The 27,801-nt window shown below is 39.7% G+C and overlaps 1 protein-coding gene across 1 annotated transcript in view; it reads right to left on the bottom strand.

The window, feature by feature from the left end:
- GALNT10 (polypeptide N-acetylgalactosaminyltransferase 10) overlaps positions 1–27,801 on the bottom strand; it is a 402,787-nt gene that overhangs the window by 53,173 nt on the left and 321,813 nt on the right. Inside the window, exon 8 of the mRNA XM_053718701.1 lies at positions 12,587–12,694. Within this exon, the coding sequence (XP_053574676.1) occupies positions 12,587–12,694 (108 nt within the window). The remainder of the gene's footprint in view (positions 1–12,586; positions 12,695–27,801) is intronic.

Here is a 27,801-nt window from a genome sequence, read left to right as displayed (position 1 = left end):
TCTAAATCATGAAAGAAAAAAACTTAACTTATGTAAGAACTTACCTGATAAATTAATTTCTTTCATATTAGCAAGAGTCCATGAGATAGTGACGTATAGGATATACAATCCTACCAGGAGGGGCAAAGTTTCCCAAACCTCAAAATGCCTATAAATACACCCCTCACCACACCCACAATTCAGTTTAACGAATAGCCAAATAGTGGGGTGATAAAATAAGGTGTAAAAAAAGCATACAAAAAGAGGAACTGGAAATAAAAGTGTGCTTTTATACAAAAATCATAACCACTAAAAAAGGGTGGGCCTCATGGACTCTTGCCAATATGAAAGAAATGAATCAGGTAAGTTCTTACATAAATTATGTTTTCTTTCATGTAATTGGCAAGAGTCCATGAGCTTGTGACGTATGGGATAGAAATACCCAAGATGTGGAAGTCCACAGAAGAGTCACTAGAAAGGGAGGGATAAAATAAAAACAGCTAATTCCGCTGAAAAAAATAAATCCACAAAAATATAAGTCTCTCTCATAAATTTCACACACATTTCAGGAAAAAACAAATCATAAGCAGAAGAATCAAACTGAGACAGCTGCCAAAAGAAGCAAATACATCAAAATGATAAAATTTAGTAAATGTATGCAAAGAAGACCAAGTTGCTGCTTTGCAAATCTGATCAACCGAAGCTTCATTCTTAAAAGCCCAAGTGACAACTGATCTAGTAGAATGAGTTGTAATTCTCTGAGGTGGACACTGTCCCGCCTCCAAATAAGCCTTGTGAATAAAAAGCTTTAAGCAAGATGCCAAAGAAATGGCAGAGGCTTTCTGACCTTTCCTAGAACCAGAAAAAGACAACAAATAGACTAGAAGTCTTCCTGAAATCCTTAGTAGCCTCAACATAGTATTTCAAAGCTCTTACCACATTCAAAGAATGTAAAGATCTTTCAAGAGTATTCTTGGATTAGGACACAAGGAAGGAACAACAATTTCCCTACTAATGTTGTTAGAATTCACAACCTCAGGAAGAAAAGAAATTTAAACTAAGTCCGCAAAACAGCCTTATCCTGATGGAAATCAGAAAAGGAGACTCACAAGAGAGAGCAGACAATTCAGAAACTCTTCTACCTGATGAGACAGCCAAAAGAAACAAAACTTTCCAAGAAAGTAGTTTAATATCCAAAGAATGCATAGGCTCAAAAGGAGAAGCCTGCAAGACTCCAAGGAGGAGAGATTGATTTAACAACAGGCTTGATAAAAACCAAAGCCTGAACAAAACAGTGAATATCAGGAAGTTTAGCAATCTTTCTATGAAATAAAACAGAAAGAGTAGAGATGTGTAACTTCAAGGTACTTGCAGACATATTCTACTTACCAGGTGTCCAAAAATAGACTGGTCCTAACACTATACATTTTAACCTTACTGGGCTGAATCAAAATAAGTGTGGTTTCATTTTGGAAGTGTGCGAATACTTTGTTGTTTGTTTGTATTTACTCTGGTCATTTTGGCAGCACTCCCACAATATGTGCATTAATATATAATATGTTTTTGTAAGGTGTGCTTAACCAAACCCCTATGTTTTATTTGCTGTATTTTTTACAGGGAGATTGACCAAATCCCTTTGGTTAAAGCACACCACTAAAAACCTGCTCAGGTGTGTTCCAGGCAGTGTCATTAAGGCTATATAAAGCCAGGCAGCCTCATTAAATCAGGCATAGAACCACATAGTTGGAATTCTATATTAGAATAATAGGATTCAGCCCAGAAAGGTTAAAATTTATAGTGTTAGGACCAGTCTATTTTGGAACACCTTGTAAGTGGTGACTGGCTCAGCAGAATATGGCCATATTGTGTGACTAAGATCCCAATATTATTTAAGAGTATAGAGTTTTAAACAGGCATTTTTTGCAGACTTTATATCAAAATAAGTGTGGTTTCATTTTGGATGTGCGCTAATACTTTGTTGTTTCTTTATCCAAACCATCCTGAAGAAACTGTAAAATTCTAGGAATCCTAAAAGAATGCAAAGAGAATTTATGAGAAAAACACCATGAAATATAGCTTTTCCAAACCTGATAATAAATCTTCCTTGAAACAGACTTACAAGCCTGTAACATACTATTAATCAGAGAAACCTCTATGACCAAGAACTAAGCGTTCAATTTCCATACCTTCAAATTTAGCGATTTGGGATCCTGATGGAAAAACGGCCCCTGAGACAGAAGGTCTGGCCTTAAAGGAAGTGGCCAAGGTTGGCAACTGGACATCCGGACAAGATCCGCATACCAAAACCTGTGAGGCCATGCTTGTGCTATCAGAAACACATGCGATTGTTCCAATATGATCTTGGAGATCACCCTTGGAAGAACTAGAGGAGGAAAAATGTAAGCAGGTTGGTAAAACCAAGGAACTGCTAAAGCATCCACCATCTCCGCCTGAGGATCCCTGGACCTGGAAAGGTACCTGGGAAGCCATCAGATCTATTTTGGGGAGACCTCACATCTGTACAATTTGACAAAATACACCTGGGTGGAGACCACTCCCCTGGATGTAAAGACTGAGGACTGAGATAATCCGCTTCCCAATTGTCTACACCTGGAATATGTATCGCAGAAATTAGACAGGAGTTGGATTCCGCCCAAGAAAGTATCTGAGATACCTCTTTCATCGCTAAAGGACTGCGAGTCCCCCCATGATGCTTGACATATGCCACAGTTGTGATATTGTCTGTCTGAAAACGAATTAATGATTCTCTCTTTAATAGAGGCCAAGCCTGAAGAGCCCTGAAAACGCACAGAGTTCTAAAATATTGATTGGAAACCTCGCCTCTTGAGGATTCCAAACTCCTTGTGCTGTCAGAGACCCACAGACAGCTAGCCAACCTGTAAGACTTGCAGCTGTTGAAATCACAGTCCAGGAAGGACAAACAAAAGAGGCCCCTTGAAGAATCTGATGATCGTCCAACCACCAGGACAGAGAGAGTTGAATGTTGGGATTTAAGTATATCGACTGTGATATCCGAATATAATACCTGCACCATTGATTCAGCATGCAAAGCTGCAGAGGTCTCATATGAAAATGAGCAAAGGGGATTACGTCCGATGCTGCAGTCATGAGACCTACAACTTCCATGCACATAGCCACTGAAGGGAATGATCGAGACTGAAGGTTTCGACAGGCAGAAACCAATTTCATTCGTCTCTTGTCTGTTAAAGACAGAGTCATGGACACTAAATCTATCTGGAAACCTAAAAAGGTGACCCTTGTCTCAAGGAATCAAGGAACTCTTTGGTAAATTGATCCTCCAACCATGTCTTTGAAGAAACAACACAAGTTGATTTGTGTAAGATTCTGCTAAATGAAAAGATTGAGCCAGTACTAAGATATCGTCCAAATAAGGAAACACCGCAATACCCTGCTCTCTGATTACAGATAGAAGGGCACGAGAACCTTCAAAAAGATTCTTGGAGCTGTTGCTAGGCCAAATTAAAGAGCAACAAATTGGTAATGCTTGTCTAGAAAAGAGAATCTCAGAAACCAATAGTGATCTGGATGAATCGGAATGTGAAGATACGCATCCTGTAAGTCTATTGAGGCCATGTAATGACCTTGTTGAACAAAAGGTAGAATAGTCCTTATAGTCACCATCTTGAAAATTGGGACCCTTACAAATTGATTTAAAAACTTCAGCTCCAGAACTGATCTTTAAGAATTTTCCTTCTTCGGGACAATGAATAGATTTGAATAAAAACCCAGACCCTGTTCCAAAATTGGAACTGGTACAATTACTCCTGAAAGCTCTAGATCTGAAACCCACTTCAGAAAAGCCTGAGCTTTCACAGGATTTGTTGGAACGCAAGACAGAAAAAATCTTATCACAGGAGGTCTTATTCTGAAACCTATTCGATACCCCTGAGAGACAATATTCTGAATCCAATGAATAATTTCAATCTTCCCCCCACCAACTGTATCGAGGGCCACACCTTCATGCAGTCTTGGGGGCTTACTTTGGTTTCTTATAAGGCTTGGATTTATTCCAACTCGAGGATAGCTTCCAATTGGAGCCAGAGTCTTTAGGGGAAGGAGTGGTTTTCTGTTCTCTATTCTGATGAAAGGAACGAAACCAATTAGAATCTTTAGATTTGCCCTTAGACTTTATCTTGAGGCAAAAAAACTCCCTTTCCCCCAATAATAGTGGAAATAATAGAATCCAACTGGGAACCAAACAAATTATTACCCTGGAATGATAGAGATAGTAACCTAGATTTAGATACCATGTCAGTATTCCATGATTTGAGCGATAAAGCTCTTATGGCTAAAATAGCCAAAGACATAGATTTAACATTGTCGTTGATGATATCCAAAATAGCATCACAGATAAAATGATTAGCATGTTGACGCAAACGAACAATGCTATGCAAATCAGTCTTTTTCCCGTTGTGCTAAGCTATCCAACCAAAAAGTTGATGTAGCCGCAACATCAGCCATAGAAATGGCAGGTCTGAGAATATAACCAGAATGCAAATAAGCTTTCCTTAGATAAGATTCAATCGTCCTATCTAAAGGATCCTTAAAAGAAGTACTATCTTCCATAGGAATAGTAGTATGTTTAGCAAGAGTAGAAATAGCCCCATCAACCTTAGGGACTTTTCCCCAAAACTCTAATTTAGCCACTGGCAAAGCATACAACTTTTTAAACCTTGAAGAAGGAACAAAAGTACCAGGCTTAGACCATTCCTTTGCAATCACATCAGAAATAGCATCAGGAACAGGAAAAACCTCAAGAGTAGTCACAGGAGGTTTGTAGACAGAATTTAAATGTTTACTGGATTTATTATCAAGAGGACCAGACTCCTCAATATCCAAAGTTATCAACACTTCTTTTAACAATGAACGAATATACTCAATCTTAAAAAACAGAATTTATGCTTACCTGATAAATTACTTTCTCTTGTGGTGTATCCAGTCCACGGATTCATCCTTTACTTGTGGGATATTCTCCTTCCTAACAGGAAGTGGCAAAGAGAGCACACAGCAGAGCTGTCCATATAGCTCCCCCTCTAGCTCCACCCCCCAGTCATTCGACCGGAGGTTAGGAAGAAAAAGGAGAAACCATAGGGTGCAGTGGTGACTGTAGTTTAAACAAAAAAATCTACCTGACTTAATAGCCAGGGCGGGCCGTGGACTGGATACACCACAAGAGAAAGTAATTTATCAGGTAAGCATATATTCTGTTTTCTCTTGTAAGGTGTATCCAGTCCACGGATTCATCCTTTACTTGTGGGATACCAATACCAAAGCTTTAGGACACGGATGAAGGGAGGGAACAAGACAGGTACCTTAAACGGAAGGCACCACTGCTTGTAAAACCTTTCTCCCAAAAATAGCCTCCGAAGAAGCAAAAGTATTGAATTTGTAAAATTTGGAAAAAGTATGCAGCGAAGACCAAGTCGCTGCCTTACAAATCTGTTCAACAGAAGCCTCATTTATAAAAGCCCATGTGGAAGCCACTGCTCTGGTAGAATGAGCAGTAATTGTTGACTGAGTCTGCAGTCTCATAGGCCAGACGGATGATGCTTTTCAGCCAAAAGGAAAGAGAGGTAGCAGTCGCCTTCTGACCTCTCCTCTTACCAGAATAGATGACAAACAATGAAGTTGTTTGTCTGAAATCCTTAGTTGCTTGTAAATAGAACTTTAAAGCACGAACCACATCAAGATTGTGTAACAGACGTTCCTTCTTCGATGAAGGATTAGGACACCGAGAAGGAACAACAATTTCCTGATTAATATTCTTATTAGACACAACCTTAGGAAGAAAACCAGGTTTGGTACGCAAAACTACCTTATCTGCGTGGAACACCAAATAAGGTGAGTCACACTGCAAAGCAGATAACTCAAACTCTTCGAGCAGAAGAGATAGCTACCAGAAAAAAAACTTTCCAAAATAAAAGTTTAATATCTATGGAATGTAAAGGTTCAAAAGGAACCTCTTGCAGAACTGAAATAACTAAATTCAGACTCCATGGCGGAGCCACAGGTCTATAAACAGGCTTGATTCTGACTAAAGCCTGACTAAATGCTTGAACGTCTGGTACCTCTGCCAGACGTTTGTGTAAAAGAATAGACAAAGCAGATATCTGTCCTTTTAAGGAACTAGCTGATAATCCTTTCTCCAATCCTTCTTGGAGAAAGGACAATATCCTGGGAATCCTAATCTTACTCCATGAGTAACCCTTGGATTCCCACCAACAAAGATATTTTCGCCAAATCTTATGGTAGATTTTCCTGGTGACAGGCTTTCTAGCCTGAATCAGGGTATCGATAACCGACTCAGAGAAACCACGCTTAGATAGAAATTAGATTTGGATGTTTGGAAGTAGAAGGTCCTGCCTCATTGGCAGAGTCCATGGTGGAACGGATGACATGTCCACTAGGTCTGCATACCAAGTCCAGCGTGGCCACGCAGGCGCTATTAGAATCACTGACGCCCTCTCCTGCTTGATTCTGGCAACCAGACAAGGAAGGAGAGGAAACGGTGGAAACACATAGGCCAGATTGAAGGACCAAGGCGCTGCTAGAGCATCTATCAACACCGCCTGGGGATCCCGGGACCTGGACCCGTAAAGAGGAAGTTTGGCATTCTGACGGGACGCCATCACATCCAATTCTGGAGTGCCCCATAGCTGAGTCAGCTGGGCAAATACCTCCGGGTGGAGTTCCCACTCCCCCAGATGAAAAGTCTGACGACTTAGAAAATCCGCTTCCCAGTTGTCTACTCCTGGGATGTGAATTGCTGAGAGGTGGCAAGAGTGATCCTCCGCCCACCTGATTATTTTGGTTACTTCCATCATTGCTAGGGAACTCCTTGTACCCCCTTGATGGTTGATGTAAGCTACAGTCATGATGTTGTCCGACTGAAATCTGATGAATTTGGCCGCAGCTAGCTGAGGCCATGCCTGAAGAGCGTTGAATATTGCTCTCAGTTCCATAATGTTTATCGGGAGAAGAGCTTCTTCCCGAGACCATAAGCCCTGAGCTTTCAGGGAGTCCCAGACAGCACCCCAGCCCAACAGACTGGCGTTGGTCGTTACGATGATCCACTCTGGTCTGCAAAAACACATTCCCTGAGCCAGGTGATCCTGAGACAACCACCAGAGAAGAGAATCTCTGGTCCCCTGGTCCAACTGTATTTGAGGAGACAAATCTGCATAATCCCCATTCCACTGTTTGAGCATGCATAGTTGCAGTGGTCTGAGGTGTATCCGTGCAAAAGGGATTATGTCCATTGCCGCTACCATTAATCCGATTGTCTCCATGCACTGAGCTACAGATGGCCGAGGAATGGAATGAAGAGCTCGGCAAGTAGTTAAGAGTTTTAACTTTCTGACCTCCGTCAGAAATATTTTCATTTCTACCGAGTCTATTAGTGTTCCTAGGAAGGGAACTCTTGTGAGGGGGGAGAGAGAACTCTTCTTGATGTTCACCTTCCACCCGTGAGACCTCAGAAAGGCCACTACAATTTCCGTGTGAGACTTGGCTCTTTGGAAAGTTGACGCCTGAATTAAGATGTTGTCTAGATAAGGCGCCACTGCTATGCCCTGCGGCCTTAGCACCGCCAGGAGGGACCCTAGCACCTTTGTGAAAATTCTGGGAACAGTGGCCAACCCGAAAGGGAGAGCCACAAACTGATAATGCTTGTCCAGAAAAGCGAACCTGAGAAACTGGTGATGATCTTTGTGGATAGGAATGTGTAAATACGCATTCTTTAGATCCACGGAAGTCATATATTGACCCTCCTGGATCATTGGTAAGATTGTCCGAATGGTCTTCATCTTGAATGATGGGACTCTGAGGAATTTGTTTAGAATTTTGAGATCCAGGATTGGTCTGAAAGTTCCTTCTTTTTTGGGAACCACAAACAGGTTTGAGTAAAACCCCATCCCTTGTTCCGCAATTGGAACTGGGTGGATCACTCCCATTGTATGTAGGTCTTCTACACAGCTTAAGAACGCCTCTTTCTTTGTCATGTCTGTAGACAGACGAGAAATATGGAACCTTCCCCTTGGAGGGGAGTCCTTGAATTCTAGAAGATATCCCTGGGATACAATCTCTAAGGCCCAGGGATCGTGTACGTCTCTTGCCCAGGCCTGAGCGAAGAGAGAGAGTCTGCCCCCTACTAGATCCGGTCCCAGATCGGGGGCTACCCCTTCATGCTGTCTTGGGGGCAGCTGCAGGCTTCTTAGCCTGTTTACCCTTGTTCCAGCCCTGGTAAGGTTTCCAGGCTGCCCTGGGTTGTGAAGTGTTACCCTCTTGCTTCGCAGCAGGGGAGGATGAAGCGAGACTGCTCCTGAAATTTCGAAAGGAACGAAAATTATTTTGTTTGTTTATAAGTAAAAACCGTTTGCCATAAAAAAAGTGTCAACCCATAAAAAAGTGTCACCAGCATAAATTAGCCCTGTAATGCAAGCTTGTAATTCCATACTTAGTCTCTGAATAAAGCTTACCCTTCCCTCATGGGGATCTTATCAGTCCTTTTCTAGCATTATCACAGTCTTGTCTAGAAATAAATGACTGAACATACCTTATTGCAGCTTAATCTGCAAACCGTTCCCCCCAACTAAAGTTTTCTTGTACTCCTCAGTCCTGTGTGGGAAAAGCAGTGGATTTTAGTTACAACATGCTAAAATAATTTTCCTCTCTGCAGAAATCTTCATCCCTTTTCTGCTGGAGAGTAAATAGTACAAACCGGTACCATTTAAAAATAACAAACTTTTGCTTGTAGAACAAAAACTACAAATCTAACACCACATTCACTTTACCCTTCTGAGAGAGACCCTACTGCTTAGAGCCGGCAAAGAGAATGACTGGGGAGTGGAGCTAGAGGGGGAGCTATATGGACAGCTCTGCTGTGTGCTCTCTTTGCCACTTCCTGTTAGAAAGGAGAATATCCCACAAGTAAAGGATGAATCCGTGGACTGGATACACCTTACAAGAGAAAGATAAGATGATTTATCAGTGTCAATGTCTGAAGTAGGATCTTCTGAATCAGAGAGATCCTCATTAGAGGAGGATATATCAGTATATTGTCGGTCATTACAAATTTCATCAGTATTATGAGAAGTTTTAAAATACCTTTTACGTTTATTTGAAGGTGGTATGGCAGCCATAGCCTTCTGTATCCTATCAGCAATATAATTTTTCATATCAACAGGGATATCATGTTGAAGGAATAACAGATACTGTACTAGCACTAATAGAAACCTTTTCTGCATGCAAAAGCTTATCATGACAACTGTTACACACTACAGCTGGAGATATAATCTCCACTAGCTTACAACAGATACACTTTGCTTTGGTAGAACTGTGTTTAGGCAGCATGGTTCCTACAGCAACTTCTGAGACAGGATCAGATTGAGACATCTTGTAAAATGTAAAAAATAAAAAATAAAATTTAAACAGAGATATCTTATTTCCACATATAGCAATTTCAGGAATGGGAAAAAAAGGAAAATGCTAAAATTGGCAAAAAAAAAAAAAAGCAAATAGCATAGCCCTCTGAGCATAAAGAAGGCAAGGAGCATATAGGAAGTGAGGTAAAATAAAACTAAATTTTTTTGGCGCCAAGTATGACGCACAACGCAAAAGGAAGTTGAGAAATGTTTTGGCGCTAACAAACATCCGGAAATGACATAGCAAACACAATTTCGCGCCAAACAACCTAGCGTCAACTAAGACGCAGGAAATGACAAACTTGCGTCATTACAGACACACATTCGCAACAGAAATTTCTTGAAGAATGACGCAATAAACAACAGAATTTTGCGCCCTCGCGAGCCTAATTTGCCCGCAAGTTAACAAGTCAAATTGAAAAAAGGACTATACCCAAGGTAAGAAACTTCCTAAAACATGATTCCCATAACGAAACTGCTAGACTGCAAAGGGAAATACACATAGACCTTACTCATCGCAAATCTAAGTAAAATATATTTAAAGCTTTAAAATACATAAAGCGCCAAACCATAGCTGAGAGTGTCTTAAATAATAATACATACTTACCGAAAGACACCCATCCACATATAGCAGATAGCCAAACCAGTACTGAAACAGTATCAGTAGAGGTAATGGAATATGAGAGTATATTGTCGATATGAAAAGGGAGGTAGGAGATGAATCCCTACGACCGATAACAGAGAACCCTTGAAAAGATTTCCCCTGTGAGAAACCATAAAATCAAATAAGCGATACTCTCTTCACATCCCACTGACAAACCCTGTACTCTGGGAGGAATTGGGCTTCAGAATGCTTAGAAGCTCTTATCATAGAAGAAATCATAAAAATTAAGCACAAACTTACTTCACCACCTCCAAGCAAAGTTTGTAAAACTGAATTGTGGGTGTAGTGAGGGGTGTATTTGTAGGCATTTTGAGGTTTGGGAAACTTTGCCCCTCCTGGTAGGATTGTATATCCCATACGTCACTAGCTCATGGACTCTTGCCAATTACATGAAAGAAAATTAGATTTCATGTCCCTTTAAGTTGCTTGATTGTGGGTGTTTCTTTCTAATTTACTTCTTTACCTATTCTATATTGCTTTGTTGTTTTGGTATTCTTTGTTGAAAAGCATACTCAGGTATGCTCAGGAGCAGCAATGCACTACTGGGAGCTAGATGCTCTATTGCATTGCTGTTCCTTCAACAAAAGATACTAAGAGAATGAAGTACATTTTATCATAGAAGTAAAGAGAAAATTTGTTTAAAATTGTATGTTTTATCTGAATCATAAAAGGGGGAAAAAAAGTTTAATATCCCTTTTAGGTCAGGTGACTGACAGCCATTGAAGAACATTAAATAGCTTGAATAACTCTTTGGTTGCTTTAGCAGTGTGTTTTGAGTGATAGTCCATCTTTACTGTGCAGCACCATCCTATCAGTTTTGCAGCATTTGGTTGGTTCTGAACAGACAGTATAGCCCTATACACTTCAGAAACCATCCTGCTGCTTATGTCAGCAGTCACATCATAAACACTAGTGGCACAGTTCCATTGGCAGCCATGAACACCCATGCCTCCACCATGTTTCAAAGTTTACATAGTAAGTTTCAGATAGTGAGTCGTTTCTTCCCTTCTCCATACTCTTCCATCACTGAGGTACAGGTTGATCTTACTTTCATTATCCAAAGAATATTGTTGCAGAACTGGTAAGGCTATTTAATATATTTTCTAGTGACTAATATAGCCTTCATATTATTGAGGCTTGGTAGTTATTTGCAGCTTCTGGTAAACGCTCTGTATTTACTTTAATGAAATCTCTCGATTGTAGACTTGGACAATTATATAAGAAATATAAGGGAAGCCACATAGCGTAATCTTGCAAATAAAAACAATATTTTTTTTATGGCACATAAAGAATGTAGCTTAAGCGCAGACTGCTACTTTCAGTCTTCATCTAACTCAGGGATGGGGAATCTTGGCCCTCCAGATGCTTCAGAACTACATTTCCCATGATGCTCAACTGGACTTCCAAGTTTCTAAGCATTATGGGTAATGTAGTTCTGAAACATCAGGAGTGCCAAGGTTCCCCCATCCCTGATCTAACTGAACTCCGATCTACCGCGTGTTATATCTGGCAAAGGTCACGCTTAAATAACGGGGCATGAGGCTGGCCAGGAACAGCTATTCAATAGCATTTTGTTAGATACAACAAGATCGGTTCCGCATTTTTAATGGGAAATAACAGTAATAAATTAAAAATTAATAAATGCACCGAATGGCCAGCAGACCCTAAAAATCCACTGCCAGCACTTGCTTGTGCCACGCCGCCCCTGCTTTCAAGCGAGCCTGACCTGCAACGGCTCAAAAGAAGCTTCTGCTACTTATAACATTGAGCCCATAATTAATACTCATTTGTATGCCAAAGGTATGATATTTTTTTTATTGAAAATGATATCTGCTTACAATTATAGATGTATCTTTTAAAACAATGTAGGTGAACTGAAAGGGCTGTTAGATTAGTATTTAGAAACTGCATAAAGAATGCCTTTTCTGTCACAGTCATTTTGTATATAAAAAAAATACTTTGATCCATTTTTGTTACTTGGACACAAGGGGGAGCTCAAATACTGCTACAATAAGCTGATTAATGAGAATATATTGCTTCACATCTCTAAACCACTGTCCAGAGGAGAGAGAGAGAAGAAAACACTTCCAATGATTCAAATAAATGTTAAGTTTCAATGAATATTTAATCTGCTGATTTGTAAAATGACATTTTGACAAGTTGCAGTACATAAGCTTGTTGACACGCTGCAAGTACATAAGCGTTCCTAATATGCAGAGAAGAAATTGTAGGAAACAGATAAAAATGTTATTTTGGAAAACAGTGATTTGTGATAGGGAATCCCTGTATACTGTACATTTTATTGTGTGAGACACAAGAAGGAGTAAGTTACACAATCCTGGCTCTGGTCTATCTTGTACTAACAGGTACTCAGTTGGAGGGGTTATGTATAGAAAATATTCTGTGGTTGCACAAGTTCCTAGAAAAATAATAATCACTGCATTAAACACTTTATCACCAAATGGGATGGATAACTCACCCTGGCTAAGCTAACTCCAGCAGGCACTTTGTAAGGTACGTATTTGCGGTAAATATGCCCCACTCTGGAGCACGGAGCATCCTCCATACGTCCTCCGCACATCCACACCTGTAAACAGAACAAAGGAAAAGTAACATTGTATCTGTAAACATAAGATAAGTAACCAATAGCTTATATGGAGACCACTTATATACGACTAAAGCAACCCAACAAAATGATTTCCCTGCTTTTGTATCAATAGACAGAGGCACTCTCATTAAGGTGCTTGATGTGCAGCGCAGACAAGCGCAGTGCTGCTGTTTGCTACTCATAATCATGTTGATTGAAAGGGAAATAAAACACTTTGCTTTAGTGTAAAAAGTGTGCTTTGTCCTACGCTCCCTAGGGAAGGCAAAAAGCAAAATCTGTAATCTAGGTTTTACCTGATCTGCAGCATTTGCAAATTACAGGTTTTGCTTTTTTTGTGGGACAAAGCACAATTTCACTCAAAAGAAAAATGTACCTCATGATCTTTTAGAGTCAAAGCTAAATCCCAATAAAAGCTTTAATTATAGATAGCAGTTTTTCCATTGCCCCAAAGAGACTGGAGCACATTATTTGGAATTCAGAACCCTGACCCTTTTACGTGCTGCCCCTAATTGAATGCAGTATAGTCAAAAAGGTAATCAACAAACAGGAAACTTTTTCAAGCAGTGTGTATCTGGACTGCAAAACAAAGCAAATTTGCTAGCAAGGTGTCCGTTTTGAAAGTTTTTCTGTACGCAGATCTCTTGCAATGCAGTGATTAATTTCTGACGCATATACATAGAATTAGTCTTATGGAATTTGTTTCATTAAGTCACTCAGATGACTAAGTTTAAAGTGCTCCTTATGGATGTGTCAGTCTGCGTTATTCCTTTCTTTATATGACCTCTCAATGGGCTCTGATATCACAGGGCATAGGAAGTGTGCAGCTCATATGCAGATGGTTGCATTTAGTATGTTTTTATTTTCTTCCCTTCTCATTTATATTTCATTAATTTGTGTTACTGTATGCATTTTTCTGAATTTGTTTGCATGTTTGTTTTTATATTAAAGGGACATTGCAGTGCACATGCTTACATTTATTTGAGCATGTCATTTTTGCACTGGTAACTGTCAGGTGTTTAAACCTCACACGGGGGTTAAACAAAATGTTCTGCTCATAGGCTGCAAACACTGCAGCTCTCAAGCTGCAAACAGGTGGTGTTTGCTGGGGTTGTGGGGTTGCTGATGCCTACTGGATGGTTTACCGCTCATTACCAACAGTTCACTGCAACTACTGAATGTTGGTTTATCTATGTGTTTAACCACCGCAAAGTTACATAGTTAACAGAGCAAAAGTTATATGCGCTAATGAATTAGAGCTAGTCAGTTTTGGTAATAAGGTAAGGTTTCTGCACATGGAAATGTGTTTATATGATTGTGTCTGCATGTGTTTATGCCTAGATATCATTCTCGGTGCATGCATTTATACGTTTGATTGTGTCTGCATGCGAGAAAGTGTGTATATGATTGTGTACATATGACTAAGTGTGTTTGTGTAAAAACAAATTATGCTTACCTGGTAATTTCCTTTCCATCTGTATGAGGAGAGTCTACGGCTTCATTCCTTACTTGTGGGAATACAGAACCTGGCCACCAGGAGAAGGCAAAGAAACTCCAGCCAAAGGCTTAAATACCTCCCCCACTCCCCTCATCCCCCAGTCATTCTACCAAGGGAACAAGGAACAGTAGGAGAAATATCAGGGTATAAATGATGCCAGAAGAACAAAAAAATTTGGTCTGCCCAACGGACCAGGTAGCCGCCCTGCAAATCTGCTCCATAGAGGCCTCATTTGTGAAGGGCCAAGAAGAAGCCACAGCTCTAGTTGAATGAGCCGTAATCCTCTGAGGAGGTTTATGCCCCGCTGTTTCATATGCTAAGCGGATAATACTCCTCAACCAAAAAGATAGGGAAGTGGCAGAAGCCTTCTGCCCTCTGCGCTTCCCAGAATAGACAACAAACAATGCCAAAGTTTGTCTAAAATCCTTCGTAGCCCGAAGATAGAATTTCAAAGCTCGAACCACATCCAAATTATGAAGTAATTGTTCCTTCGAAGGAGGAGGATTAGGACACAAGGAAGGAACCATGATCTCCTGATTGATGTTGCGATCAGTCACCACCTTAGGGAGGAAACCCAACCCACTGCGAAGAACAGCCTTATCCACCGCAGCACATGCCGCTGCAGGTTGAAATAAAAACCCTGTGTGCTGAAACATCTTTCTTAACAGAGTTTCTAACTTCTTATCCATGGGCTGTTTAAACAATGAACTATTCTCAAGCGGGATAGTAGTGCGCTTAGCGAGCGTGGAGATAGCTTGGTCCACCTTCGGGACAGACCCCTACAACTCGAATTGGGAGTCAGGAACCGGGAACAATTTCTTAAAGGAAGAAGAAGGGGAAAAAGAGGATCCAAGTCTTTCCCATTCATTCTTAATAATATTTGCCATCTTAACAGGAACTGGGAAAGTTTGTGGCACCACCCTGTCCTTATAAACCTTATCAAGCTTAGGAATAGAAGGTTCCTCTGGGAACTTTGGTTCCGGAAACCTCTAACGTAGCCAACACCTCTTAACAGAAAGCATAAGTGCTCTATCCTAAATCTAAAGTCAGGTTCCTCCGCAGCCAGAGGCTTAGAGGCAGCTGATTCCGACCCAGAAAGAGCCTCTTCTGAAGTATCAGAGGCATCTTCATCAGCGGATAATCTAGTGTCAGATAAATCCAGCAAGTTGGTATAGATATTGGTAAAGAGGGAGTACCCTCTAACGCCGCATCAGAGTCCTCCATAGCTTGCGCTTTTAAAAAGGACTATAGAACAAATAAATGGCACCTTTATAGCCAATGGCCGGGGGACTCACCACTTTCTATGACCCAGACCCCACAGAGAAACGGCTTCTTCTCCTGTAAACCGCACGGTCAGGATAGAGAAAGTTAATGAGGCCACACCCGGTCACATGTAGTGCCATGCAGGACCGCCCCTGCTGCAGAAAGAAAAGCGCACCAAAAAGACAGGCTGTGCACCTTCTGTACGAAACTGATAAATGCAGGTTACTTTACCAGAATGATATATCCTGCGAATATCAAAGTCATTATAAATATTAAAATAATTATGCTGAGATCAGGTCAGGAAGTGTTGGAATTTTTACAAAAGAATGGTGATGTCAACAGCAATTAATTGGTTTTAGTATCTTTTTATGTGATCTTTGAATAATAAAAGATAAAAGGAAAATTTATTAAGGTTATTTTGAATAGGGGTATGAGAAGGATGTGGATTTCTCCCCTTTGGAGTTCTATTTCTTTTTTATTTCCCTAGCCCCCCCCCCCTTTCTCTTTCTCTTGTTTCCTCTGGATATTCTGATTAACAACCGATATGGCTAATATCAATATTGTATCTTGGAATGTTGGAGGCATAACTAGCTCTATAAAACAAAAACTTATTTTATCATATCTTAATAACCGTGCAGATATTGCGTTAATACAAGAAACGCATCTTTCTAAAAAAGAAGATGAAAAACTGAAAGTGAACTGGGTTAAGAAGGTCATAGCGACACCGTCCATAGCTAGGAAAAGGGGAGCGGCAATACTTTCCATCATAAACTTGAGTATCAAATTCTATATAAAGACAAAGACTCGAATGAGAGATATATTATAATTAAGGTGTCAATTAGGGATAAAATATTCGTATTATGCAATGTATACGGTCCCAATAAGTTAGACGTGGCTTTTTGGTCAGTTCTTAAGAATAAGCTATATGAATTTATGGATCTAAATATGATAATTGCGGGTGATTTTAATATGGTGTTCAACACAAGAGCATATACATGTGAATCTAAGAAATATAAGTCATTCTCCAGGCTAGATTTCTTTTCAAATTCAGACAGAGTCCTTGGCTTAAATACAGAAACAGGAATAGGAGACTTTACAATATCAGATCACGCAATAATACAGTTAAAATTATATTGGGAGGAAGGAACAAATGACATAACGAAAAGCTATAATTTCCCTAGATTCCTCTCCGCTAATTTTAAATTTAAGAACTGGCTTATCCATAAATGTCGCACATATAAGAAAGATAATCAAACATATATACATAGATAAGAGACTTTTTGGGAAGCAGCACTAAGGGGGGGAATCAGAATGTATTATATGAGATGGAAGAAAGAGGTCAACAAAAAAGAATTTGACTCCTCTCTGTACCTGAAAAATAGATATAACGCATATATAAGTGCCCCAAATAAGGAGAACTGGGACAGATATATAAAAGCAAAAGTGATTGCAGAACAAAAAAGTATTATAAAAGTTCTTAGATACAGAGCTAGATATCATAGACATGGTGATAAAATAGGCAAACTCTTAGCTAAGTGTGTCAATATAAAGAAGAAACAGAACTCTATTAAAAAACATAAAGTATGCATACCTGATAATTTCCTTTTCTTCTGAAGGAAAGAGTCCACAGCTGCATTCATTACTTTTTGGAAATAAGAACCTGGCCACCAAGAGGAGGCAAAGACACCCCAGCCAAAGGCTTAAATACTCCTCCCACTCCCCTCATCCCCCAGTCATTCTGCCGTGGAACAAGGAACAGTAGAAGAAATATCAGAGTGAAAAGGTGCCAGAAGAATATAAGGACGCCCCACAGAAAATGACGGGTGGGGAGCTGTAGACTCTTTCCATCAGAAGAAAAGGAAATTATCAGGTAAGCATAATTTATGTTTTTATTCTTAAATGGAAAGAGTCCACAGCTGCATTCATTACTTTTGGGAAACCAATACCCAAGCTATAGAGGACACTGAATGCCAAGACGGGAGGGTACAAAAGGCGGACCCTACTGAGGGCACCAGACCTGAACCTCAATCCCACATAAAATCTTGCTTCAACCGAAGCCGAGAAAAAAAGGTTTTAAAGGAAAAGCCCCAATGGCACTGACTCACAGATAGTCCAGAGCCAAACAAAAAACTGCAAAACGGACTCAACTGAGCCAACAGTCCACCAAGAGACACCGTCGCCCACAGATGGTCCCCCACCAATCACCCCCCACAAATGAAGGGGAAACCAGCCAAAATCGTCAAAGAGACGAGGCAAAGGAGGACAGAGGAACCGAAAAATCCCTCAATAGCAAAAGAACGCCTCCAAAAGTGGGCCCAAAACACAGAGACCCAAACAGGGAAGGAGGCCACGCAGAAACCAAGAGAAACCCGGGATACCTCGACAAAGGGCCCGCTCCAGGCAATCTAACCCGCCGGACCTACTCACAGGTGCCTAAAGAGGGGAACAAGAAGCACAGTGCAACCTGATTTTGAAAACAAGACAAGGCCATAGACCCAATGATCTATCAAAACAAGGCCCCTCAGTCTGACATGGAAGAAGCAAGATTCCAGGTGGAACCAAGTCCACCGTCCACTTCCCGACCAGGAGAAGTGCCTAGTAAGGACTCCGCCTCCCGAAGAAACGAATATCCCCTAAAGAAAAAAAGGGGAAGAAGCCAGAAGGCAAAAAACGTCCTCAAGGCCCGAAGCCACAGGCTAAACAAGAGAAAGATCCCCCGCAAACGTCCTAGAAGGACCACAAGTTGCCAAACAGAGGCACAGTCAACCCATTCGCCTGCAGAGCAAAGAATCCACGGGTACCCTGGCAAACCAACCGGGGAATGCGATCCTAAGGCGCACCAGAAGACTGTAATCCAGCGCCAGCAGCTGGGTAGAAACCCACCAATCTAGAGGTGCAAGCCACCCAGCTAACCCCAGAGGACATGGGTTACTCTATGGCAAGGAGTATACTCCAATAGACCGAGCCAACCCGGTCAGGTAGATGGAACAAGGACATAGTCCCATTTCTCAACACCGTGGAATATACCGACCAGCCCTGAGATCCCCCCAAAAAAAAACTGGGACAGGAGCGAAGCCCCAGAAGAGAAAGACCCGGGAAGAAAAACAGGTCCGGATACCTAATAGTTCAGGCAACTATACCCTGGAACTAAACAACTCGAGGAATGGAGCATATCCAGAAAAAACGGACAGCGCAGAGAACTCAAAAGCTCCTACCAAATGAAGGAACCACCCCTAGATAAGTCCAACTCTCCAAGTAACAAGGCCAGAAGTCAAACAAAGAGACTGCACCAGGCCACAGGACAACCAAAGGGATACCTCAAGTTCCCAATACCCTACTAGCAGGGCTAGTCTCCCCGTCACCTCCACATAGGCAGAGGACACAGGGGAGAGAAAAGGTGCTACACCTTACCGGCTCCGGAAAAACCCAAGCTAAACAAGACCCCACAAGGACCAACCAACGTCCGGAACATAGATCCCCAAAGGGAGCTCTAACCCACCCGGATACAATGGAAAAGACCCAAGGTCTCATAACTCAGACAGACCTTACGCAGCCTAGAGTAAAAGCCATCTCTAGAAACACTAGAAACAGCCGACACGCACCCCCTGAAAGGTGCCAAAACAGCAATAGGTTTCAAAATACAAAACCTTTTACATGCTGGATCAAGTCCCATAGGACCATCCCGGGTCCTAACGAAAGCCAAACCACTCAACCAGTGGCCACGGGACACTACGCCCGCCAGCCCCCTCCCACAAGGAGGAGGAACTCTCGGTTCTGATAAAATCAGATGTCAAATGGAGGGATGCAGCCGGAAACCCTCCCCTGCCCAGACATCCATGACTGAAAGCTATAAGAAGACGGACACAATCCTTTTCCGCCTCGTAAACCCACAGGTCCTCTTGAATGCTTAGTGGAACATAAAAAAACAAAACAGTGATAACTTGAGCACTCAGCGCTACTACCGAACTAGCAGAAGCAGCGCCACGTGTCTGAACAGCCACAAAACCTAATGAACCCAACAGGACTAGTCTGTACCCCGGGTCCTAACCGGCAAGCAGCATAAATTCTCCCACATAGGGGAAAAAAGGAAAACAGACATTATGAAACATAGGACTAACATGTCCAAACAACTTCCGAAGAAATAACAAAGAGTATCGATCCCAGAAGGTTCCCGAAGGAAACAAACTAAAATAAAAGTCATCCCATTGGATACCAACTAAAATATAAGGCAATCCGAAGGTTAACGCCCAAAAAAGACACAGGCCTACCCGTAGGGCCAGCCAAACGGAGCCCTACTTGTCAAAATTGGGAAAGAACTCCAAAACAAAGACAATAGGAGATTACCTCATCCTCACATGTGTAACGAGTTGCACCATTCGAACTATCAGACTGAAAATTCCCATATCTGAGAACTACAGGTTCACTCAATAAGTTAAACAGATGTCTGAGCAAAACGCAAAGGCGCGCAATCCGGTACAGAAAGGCACAACACTCCGGAACAGCACCCTCAGGCTGCGGAGCCCCGCCCCCAAGGTGGAACCCCCGGGACAATAGGGCACAAGCACATTCTCAAAGAAACATCTGGACCCTGCAGACGAGCAAGCGCCAACAAGATCTACAAGCAAAAACATGCTGCAAGCTCCGGGGGGGGGGGGGGGGGGGGGGGAGGGGGGAACAAGTCACCCCTCGTGGAAAAACCATAAACTAGGTTACCCGCATGTGTAGGAGGAATAATCGTAGGGAACTTGCCCCCTGAAAGACAGGACGGCTCAGCAGATCCCTGATTCCCTGAGCCCGAGGAACCGGGAGCTCTCATATGGCATATGGAACAACACTGGTTGACAGGAGTCAATGAGGCCAAACCGGATTTGTGATCGGACACAGAATCTGATAACATAATCGTCTCTGTATCAGAACCCTCCAAAACTGAATCTGAAATGTTCACAGGCTCAGCATCAGCATCCCCCATAACTGTAAAGAGGATATAGTAATACGGACTATAAACAATAAAAAACAAAAACGGCACCTACACCACCAATGGCTGGGGCACTCACCACCTCCTAAGACCAGACCCCTGCGGACTAGAATATCTCAGTCGCCAGACGTACAGGAATGCGGAAATGAGAACAAAGCGTAACCACGTCCGGACACAGGGTGAATCGTACAGTCCAAAAAGCACGCCAACAGGCCACATCACTACCAAAAGGCCTCAAAGTTCGAAACCACGAGTCCATAAATCTTACACATAAGCAGGTTGAATCACATAACATGATTATAAACCCCCCTGTCCAACAACCCACCTCAGGAGATGTTAACCCTAGATTCCAAGACTAACTGAGACCCTTATGTTATAAAATAAACCTGTGAGGTGATAACCACACGGAAAACATTCATAATACAGTACATCGAATAAAGTAAAATGAAAAGATCTTACTGGAATTAACGCCGTGGAAGAGGAACACAGCCTTAAGAGAAGAAAGCAGGCAGCGGAACAAAGTTCGACAACGCTGATTGCTTGAGGAGCTGTTAACGTGAGTCGGGATGGTTTAGAAGAAAGAGACTTCCTGCATCTCCGGACTCTAACTTTCATCCAAGCCCTCACTGAGAGACTGACAGGACTACTTAAAAATCCTGTCCCATGTCGAAGAGTACTACCCTCCATAAGAGACAAAGACAAAAATTAAAAAGTAAAAAATTCTGACACGTCTCTGCCAACCTGCTGAGACGAAAGGCAAAAAATGACTGGGGGATGAGGGGAATGGGAGGAGTATTTAAAGGGCCACTAAACCTAAAATCTTTCTTTCATGATTCAGATAGAGAACAGAAATTTAAACAACATTACAATTTACTTCTATTATTTATTTTGCTTCATTTTTTAGATATCCTTAGTTGAAGAAAAAGCAATGTACATGGTGAGCCAATCACACGAGGCTTCTATGTGCAGCAACCAATCAGCAGCTACTGAGCATATCTAGATATGCTTTTCAGCAAAGAATATCAAGAGAATAAAACAAATTAGATAATAGAAGTAAATTAGAAAGATGTTTAAAATTGCATTCTCTTACTAAATCATGAAAGAAAAAATGTGGGTATTATGTCCCTTTAAGCCTTTGGTTGGGGTGTCTTTGCCTCCTTCTGGTGGCCAGGTTCTTATTTCCCAAAAGTAAAGAATGCAGCTGTGGACTCTTTCCATATAAGAAGAAAAGTGGGGGATAAGATAATAATGGAGCCTGCAAAATTAAGGGAAGAATTTTTTCACTTTTTAAAAAAATTATATTCTTCGGCTGGGATAGACATGACAAATAAAGCTGCATTTTGGCAAGATATAGCTCTCCCTAATCTTAAAGCTGATAATTTGTTGTTTCTAAATGCTCCAATATCCATTTTGGAAGTACAACAAGCAAAAGATAATATTAAATTGAATAAAGCTGCAGGACCGGATCTATTACCTGGAAAATTTTATAAAATCTTAAAAGATGATATAGCTTCTACTACAACAAGTTTATTTAACTGTTATTTTAATAATGGGAAAACTCCATCCCGATACTTTGCTGAATCTTTAATAACTCTGATATATAAAAAAGGAAAAAAAAACAGAGAGTGTAGATTCTTATAGGCCAATTTCATTACTTAACGCAGACTATAAATTATTAACTAGTATTCTAGAAAAAAGATTACAAAAAGTAATCCAGCCATTGATAAATATAGATCAAACAGGTTTCATGCCTAATAGAAATCCCTCCGCTAATCTGCGTAAAGTATTCTTAATATTGGATTCTTGTTGGAACACGAGTAAAGAAGAGGCTAACAATAAGCATATCCAAAATGCGGCTATATTGTCGATTGACACACAAAAAGCATTTGACTCTATAACTTGGGACCATCTGCTCACTACATCAGACAGGTTCAGGATTAAAAATCAGTTTCCAGAGTTCATTAAATCAATTTATAGTAAAGCTTCATCTGCGCTCTTAATAAATGGTATAAGGACAAAAAGCTTTGAGTTAGCTAAAGGGACACGACAAGGATGCCCCATCTCGCCCCTCTAATTTGGCAATAGAGCCTTTAGCAATTAAACTTAGAGAAATATTGGAAGGAATCCATATTGGGGAAAAGAAATTTAAAACTATTATTGTATGCAGACGACCTATTGTTATTTATTAAAGAGGTTAAGACAGAAGTCCCAAAAATATTAGATATAGTAAAGATATTTAGTTCTCTCTCAGGATATCAGATTACTACTTCTAAATCTGAACTGTTCTGGATCTTCCAGAATGTCAAAAGGGATAAACAATTTCCGTTTAAAGAAATAAATACCCAATTTACCTATCTTGACATCAATATTTGTGCCAAAGCGAATCAATGGCATAAAATTAATTATCATTAGAAAAGTAAAGCAAGAGTTAGAAAATTGGAAGAGACTTCCATTATCACTGACTGCCAAAATTAACTTATTAAAATGATAATAATCCCCAAATTCCTATATCTTATGCATAATATCCCGATCCTAATGCCTAAAAAAGATATAGGTGAGATATATACATTCTTTAGGTGTTTTTTATGGGGGGGAAAGGAAGGAGGAAAATATCTTTGAATAAGTTAATCCAGTTTAAACATATGGGAGGGCTCCCCTTCCCTCCGTTAGATATATATATATATAACCATATTTGTTTCAGGAAAGTGGCCTTAGACTGGCTTACCCAGGGTAATTATATTGCGTCAATAGAAGCGGAGGAAGATATAGTATGCCCATATTCGCTACAAGCGCTACTACATTGCCTTTTAAGGGAATTACCAACTAAGGTAAAGAAATACATGTCCATATGCACAATTATTAAAGCTTGGCATAACATATACAAATTAATAAAGGTAGATCCTGCAATCTCTAATAAATTGCCCATAGTAGGGAGTCCATACTTTACTGAAGGAGTTCATAACAATCATTTTAAAATCTGGGCCAATAAAGGCTTAAAATATAGTCAACAGTTTAAGAACCCAAAACGCCATAATATTCTCTCATTTGAAGACGTAAAACAACAATTCAACTTATTAAAGAGACAGTCAAGTCCATAAAAAACTTTCATGTTTCAAATAGGGCATGTAATTTTAAACAACTTTCAAATTTACTTTTATCACCAATTTTGCTTTGTTCTCTTGGTATTCTTAGTTGAAAGCTAAACCTAGGGGGTTCATATGCTAATTTCTTAGACCTTGAAGGCCGCCTCTAATCTAAATACATTTTGATAGTTTTTCACCATTAGAGGGCATTAGCTCACGTGTTTCATATAGATACCATTGAGCTCATGCACGTGAATTTACCATGGAGACAGCTCTGATTGGATAAAATGCAAGTCTGTCAAAAGAACTGAAATAAGGGGGCAGTCTGCTGAATTTTAGATACAAGGTAATTACAGAGGTAAAACGTGTATAATTATAACTGTGTTGGTTATGCAAAACTGGGGAATTGGTAATTAAGGGATTATCTATCTTTTAAAACAACAAAAATTCTGGTGTTGACTGTCCCTTTAAATTCAGACTTCTATACGTATTTGCAAACTCGCCACTGGTATAATGCAATTACTAAGAGACCTAATTGTGTATGGACACATTCGGGGATACAGTCGGGCCTTATTTTGTATACCGCAGGTATCCATTGAATTAATTATTGGCTTAAACTGATATTGAATCATTCAGGAGATGTAAACCTACAGAGATTAGTATCAAGTTGGCAATCAGAGATCCCAGAGATAGACAAAAAAGACATAACTAGAAGTATTACGAAAGTAGAAAAAGCCACTTTAGCGGCAAGCTGGAAAGTCATTTCAAACTATTTACTATGCTATATATTACACCCGCAATTTTAAATAAATGGTTTCCCAAATTGACTCATAATTGCCCTCGATTCTCAAACTCCATTGCGAATCTAATGCACATGTTATGGAATTGCCCCAAAATATACCAATTCTGGGCTAGAATAAGTTTTTGGCTAAGTAAAATGTTACAGTCATCAATCAAGCTGCAGAAACAACACATTCTCCTATTATTAGACTTGGATATGTGTAGACAGATCAATACACGCTTTATTAATTGTACGATAATGGGTGGGAGGTACTTAATTTAAAAAAATTGGAAGAGCAAAAAATTCCCTTCAATACATAATCTCATAAATGTAATGATGAAACAAGCGGTAATGGAACAAATTGATTGTTCGGTGGAATCTGACCGAAATATAAAAAAATATTGTAATAAATTGCTTAACTTGATTAAAATATATGATAACTCTACACAAGCACAGTTCTTTGCTCCGTTCATATCTTGTAACTTTGTGGATCAATTACTCCAGAGAATCTGATGTAACGTAATGTAAAAGTTATTCGGCAGGATGGGTGAGAGGAAGTGTGGGGGAGACAGAGAGAGAGAACATGCACCCCCCCCCCTTTTTCTCTCTTTCTTCTACTCCTTTCTCTTTATTTAAATAGATTGCTGTCACCTCCCTATACGGATTATAGGTAGGTGCGATGACGTCACTGAAATATTCAGACATAATAGTCATGTTATTTATTTTGACTTCAATGGATAGAAAAACAGGTCTAGTACAATAAACTAACTACAAACTCTTGCTCTTCCGACCTATCAAGTCAATCATACCTACATAAATATACACGCTGGGGTCCAGTGTGGACGGGTCGATCGTATTGATAGTATGGTATACTAGCCGGAATGCATTAATACCGAGAAACATGTACAAAGATTTAAACACTAGAGAATTTATACAAATGGGTTATGAGTTGATACCGAAAGTAATGTAAACAAAAGAGTTTTATATTTTATTTAAACATTTAATTCTATAATGTATGAATTACAATTCAGGATTTCTCTTCCTATGTTTCTTGTTCTTTTTGTATATTTAAATCTCAATGGTCTATTGAAATGTTAATAGAGATTATAGGTAACAGAACTAATAGCTTTTTTTTTTTATATTTTTTTTTATTGGTTGCAATCCAATATACAGGTACAACAGAAGACATAATAACAACAAAAAAGCAAAAGAAAAAATAAAGGGTACACAATAGACACATCTGTATATTTTTTCTATGAACTCTTTAACCTCAGAGATTCAGAAGATGTCTTCTTATTTAAATATAATCTTTTGGATTAACAGTTTTTTTATACCTAAAGTTAAAAAAAAAGAAAAGAAAGAGAAGAAGAAGAAAAAAAAAAAAAAAAAAAACCCACAAATTCCCCCCTGTCTCCCATGAGCCCAGTCCCAGGTCCATACGACATAAATCAAAGGCACTAACCTTCCAGATATTTAATGACCCTTAGTAAACTTCTCTGTAAAGCGAAATCCAGGATGCTGGAAATTCACCATGTAATACTAGCTCTGCAAAGCTATCAGAGCTCAAAAAGGGATTCAATATACATCTTTGGACTTGGGTAGGATATGTTTTAATTATGGGAAGCCATCTTATGAGAAATGTTTTAAAAAAAATTTCGCCTGCTAATTGCGTATGAAAAGATTCAAATATAATTTGGTTTTGTATTTCTTTAATAAAGAGTGGGAAGCTAGGGGCTGTTTTTCCTTTCCATGTTTTCAGTATTAAATGTCTAGCCAGTAGTATTATTGTATTAAGTATATTTTCATGAAGAGCTTGATTATTTGTATGATTTTTAAGAAATATAATCTCTTCTAACCCAATAGTAATGTCAACCCTGAAAGTTTTATTAAGCCAAAAAATAATCTTTTTCCAAAAGTGATTAATCTTAGGGCAATGTCCAAACATATGTAGGATGTCTGCTTCTAAATGCCTACAGCGTGGGATGAGGAATGTTCGTGATGTAAACATTCTACTTAATCTAGATGGAGTATAATAATAGTTATTTAGCAATTTCATGTGTGATTCTTTCCAATTCATTGAAATCTTACATATACTCAGGGCTAGAAAGCTTATCTTTATTTTTTCATGGTTTATATCCGGGAAATAGGGTGTCCAGGTATCGGATATTTTATCTAAAAGAATTTGACTTTGTTTAGCCAACATTATGTTGTATATTAGTGATATTGACGATGTTCCGCCTGAGAATTTTTGTATATATGTTCTAATATCGGACCATGCACCACATCTGTCTAGAATCCAATCTTTACTACCAATAAAGTGCCGTGCTTGTAGGTAAGCAAAGAGACTATTTCTGGGAAGTCCAAATTGCCTTACCAGTGATTCAAATGAGGTTACCTGACCAGAATCTAGTATTAATTGGTGGACATATTTCAAACCTTTTTCTTCCCAGGCTTTAAATATTACCTGGGTATTTCCAGGTATAAATCCCGCATTGCCTCTTATTGGGAGATATTCGGAAAACAAATAGTTTGCTCCAATTACATGACAGAATTTACGCCATGCTGTCAATATATTATTAAAAGATATTAAGTTACGTACACTCATCGGGATTTCACCTGGAGAATTATGTAAAATAGCTTTAAGTGAATAAGGATAGATCATATAGCTCTCAAGATCAGTTGCAGAAAACCAATTGGTTTCTGCTAACCAGTCAAATGCAATTTTGACCAAAGCGGCCAAGTTATAAAGACTAATATTGGGTAGTGCAAGACCCGCAGTGACACGTTTTTGAGTCAATTTGTTGAGAGACATACGCGCTTTCTTACCATGCCATATGAACTTGCTAAACATGGCATTTATTTTATTAATATCTGATTTCTTTAATAGTAACGGTAGATTCTGCAGGGGGTATAATAGTTGTGGAAAGATAATTGTTTTTAATAGACTAACTCTAGCTGTTATAGATAAGGGAAAAGCTGTCCATATTTCTAGATTTGTCTTGATCTTTTGGATAAGCTTTTGATAATTTAAATTATACCAGTTTTGGGGATTTTTGTGCAGATGTAAACCTAGATATGTAAGCGTGTCGACAACTTTAAACGGAAGTTCCCGTATACTAAATTTAGTTTTCTGAAGCCACATCAATTCACTTTTAGTATAGTTTATTTTATATCCTGAGAACAAGCTAAAAAGATTTAGGTATGTTAGGATTATAGGTATTACCTGGGAAGTGTTATATAAAAAAATTATAATATCATCGGCATACAGAAGGATTTTTAATGTTGGTGTGACTAGGGGGGTCCCTATGCATACCTGTCTTAACCGAATGGCCAGAGGTTCGAGAGCGATGTTAAACAGTAGGGGGGAGAGTGGGCAGCCCTGTCTTGTGCCTTTTTTTAATGAAATTGCCCTGGTTAATGTTCCATTAATCAATAGAAAAGATATTGGATTCCTATATAAGTTATATATAAAGCGAACAAAATGATTTT

The sequence above is a fragment of the Bombina bombina genome, chromosome 6 (genome assembly GCF_027579735.1).
Source record: "Bombina bombina isolate aBomBom1 chromosome 6, aBomBom1.pri, whole genome shotgun sequence".
NCBI classification, from domain to species: Eukaryota; Metazoa; Chordata; class Amphibia; order Anura; family Bombinatoridae; genus Bombina; species Bombina bombina.
Note: the sequence above shows the minus strand (reverse complement) of the source record. Positions and strands in the feature narration are given on the sequence as shown.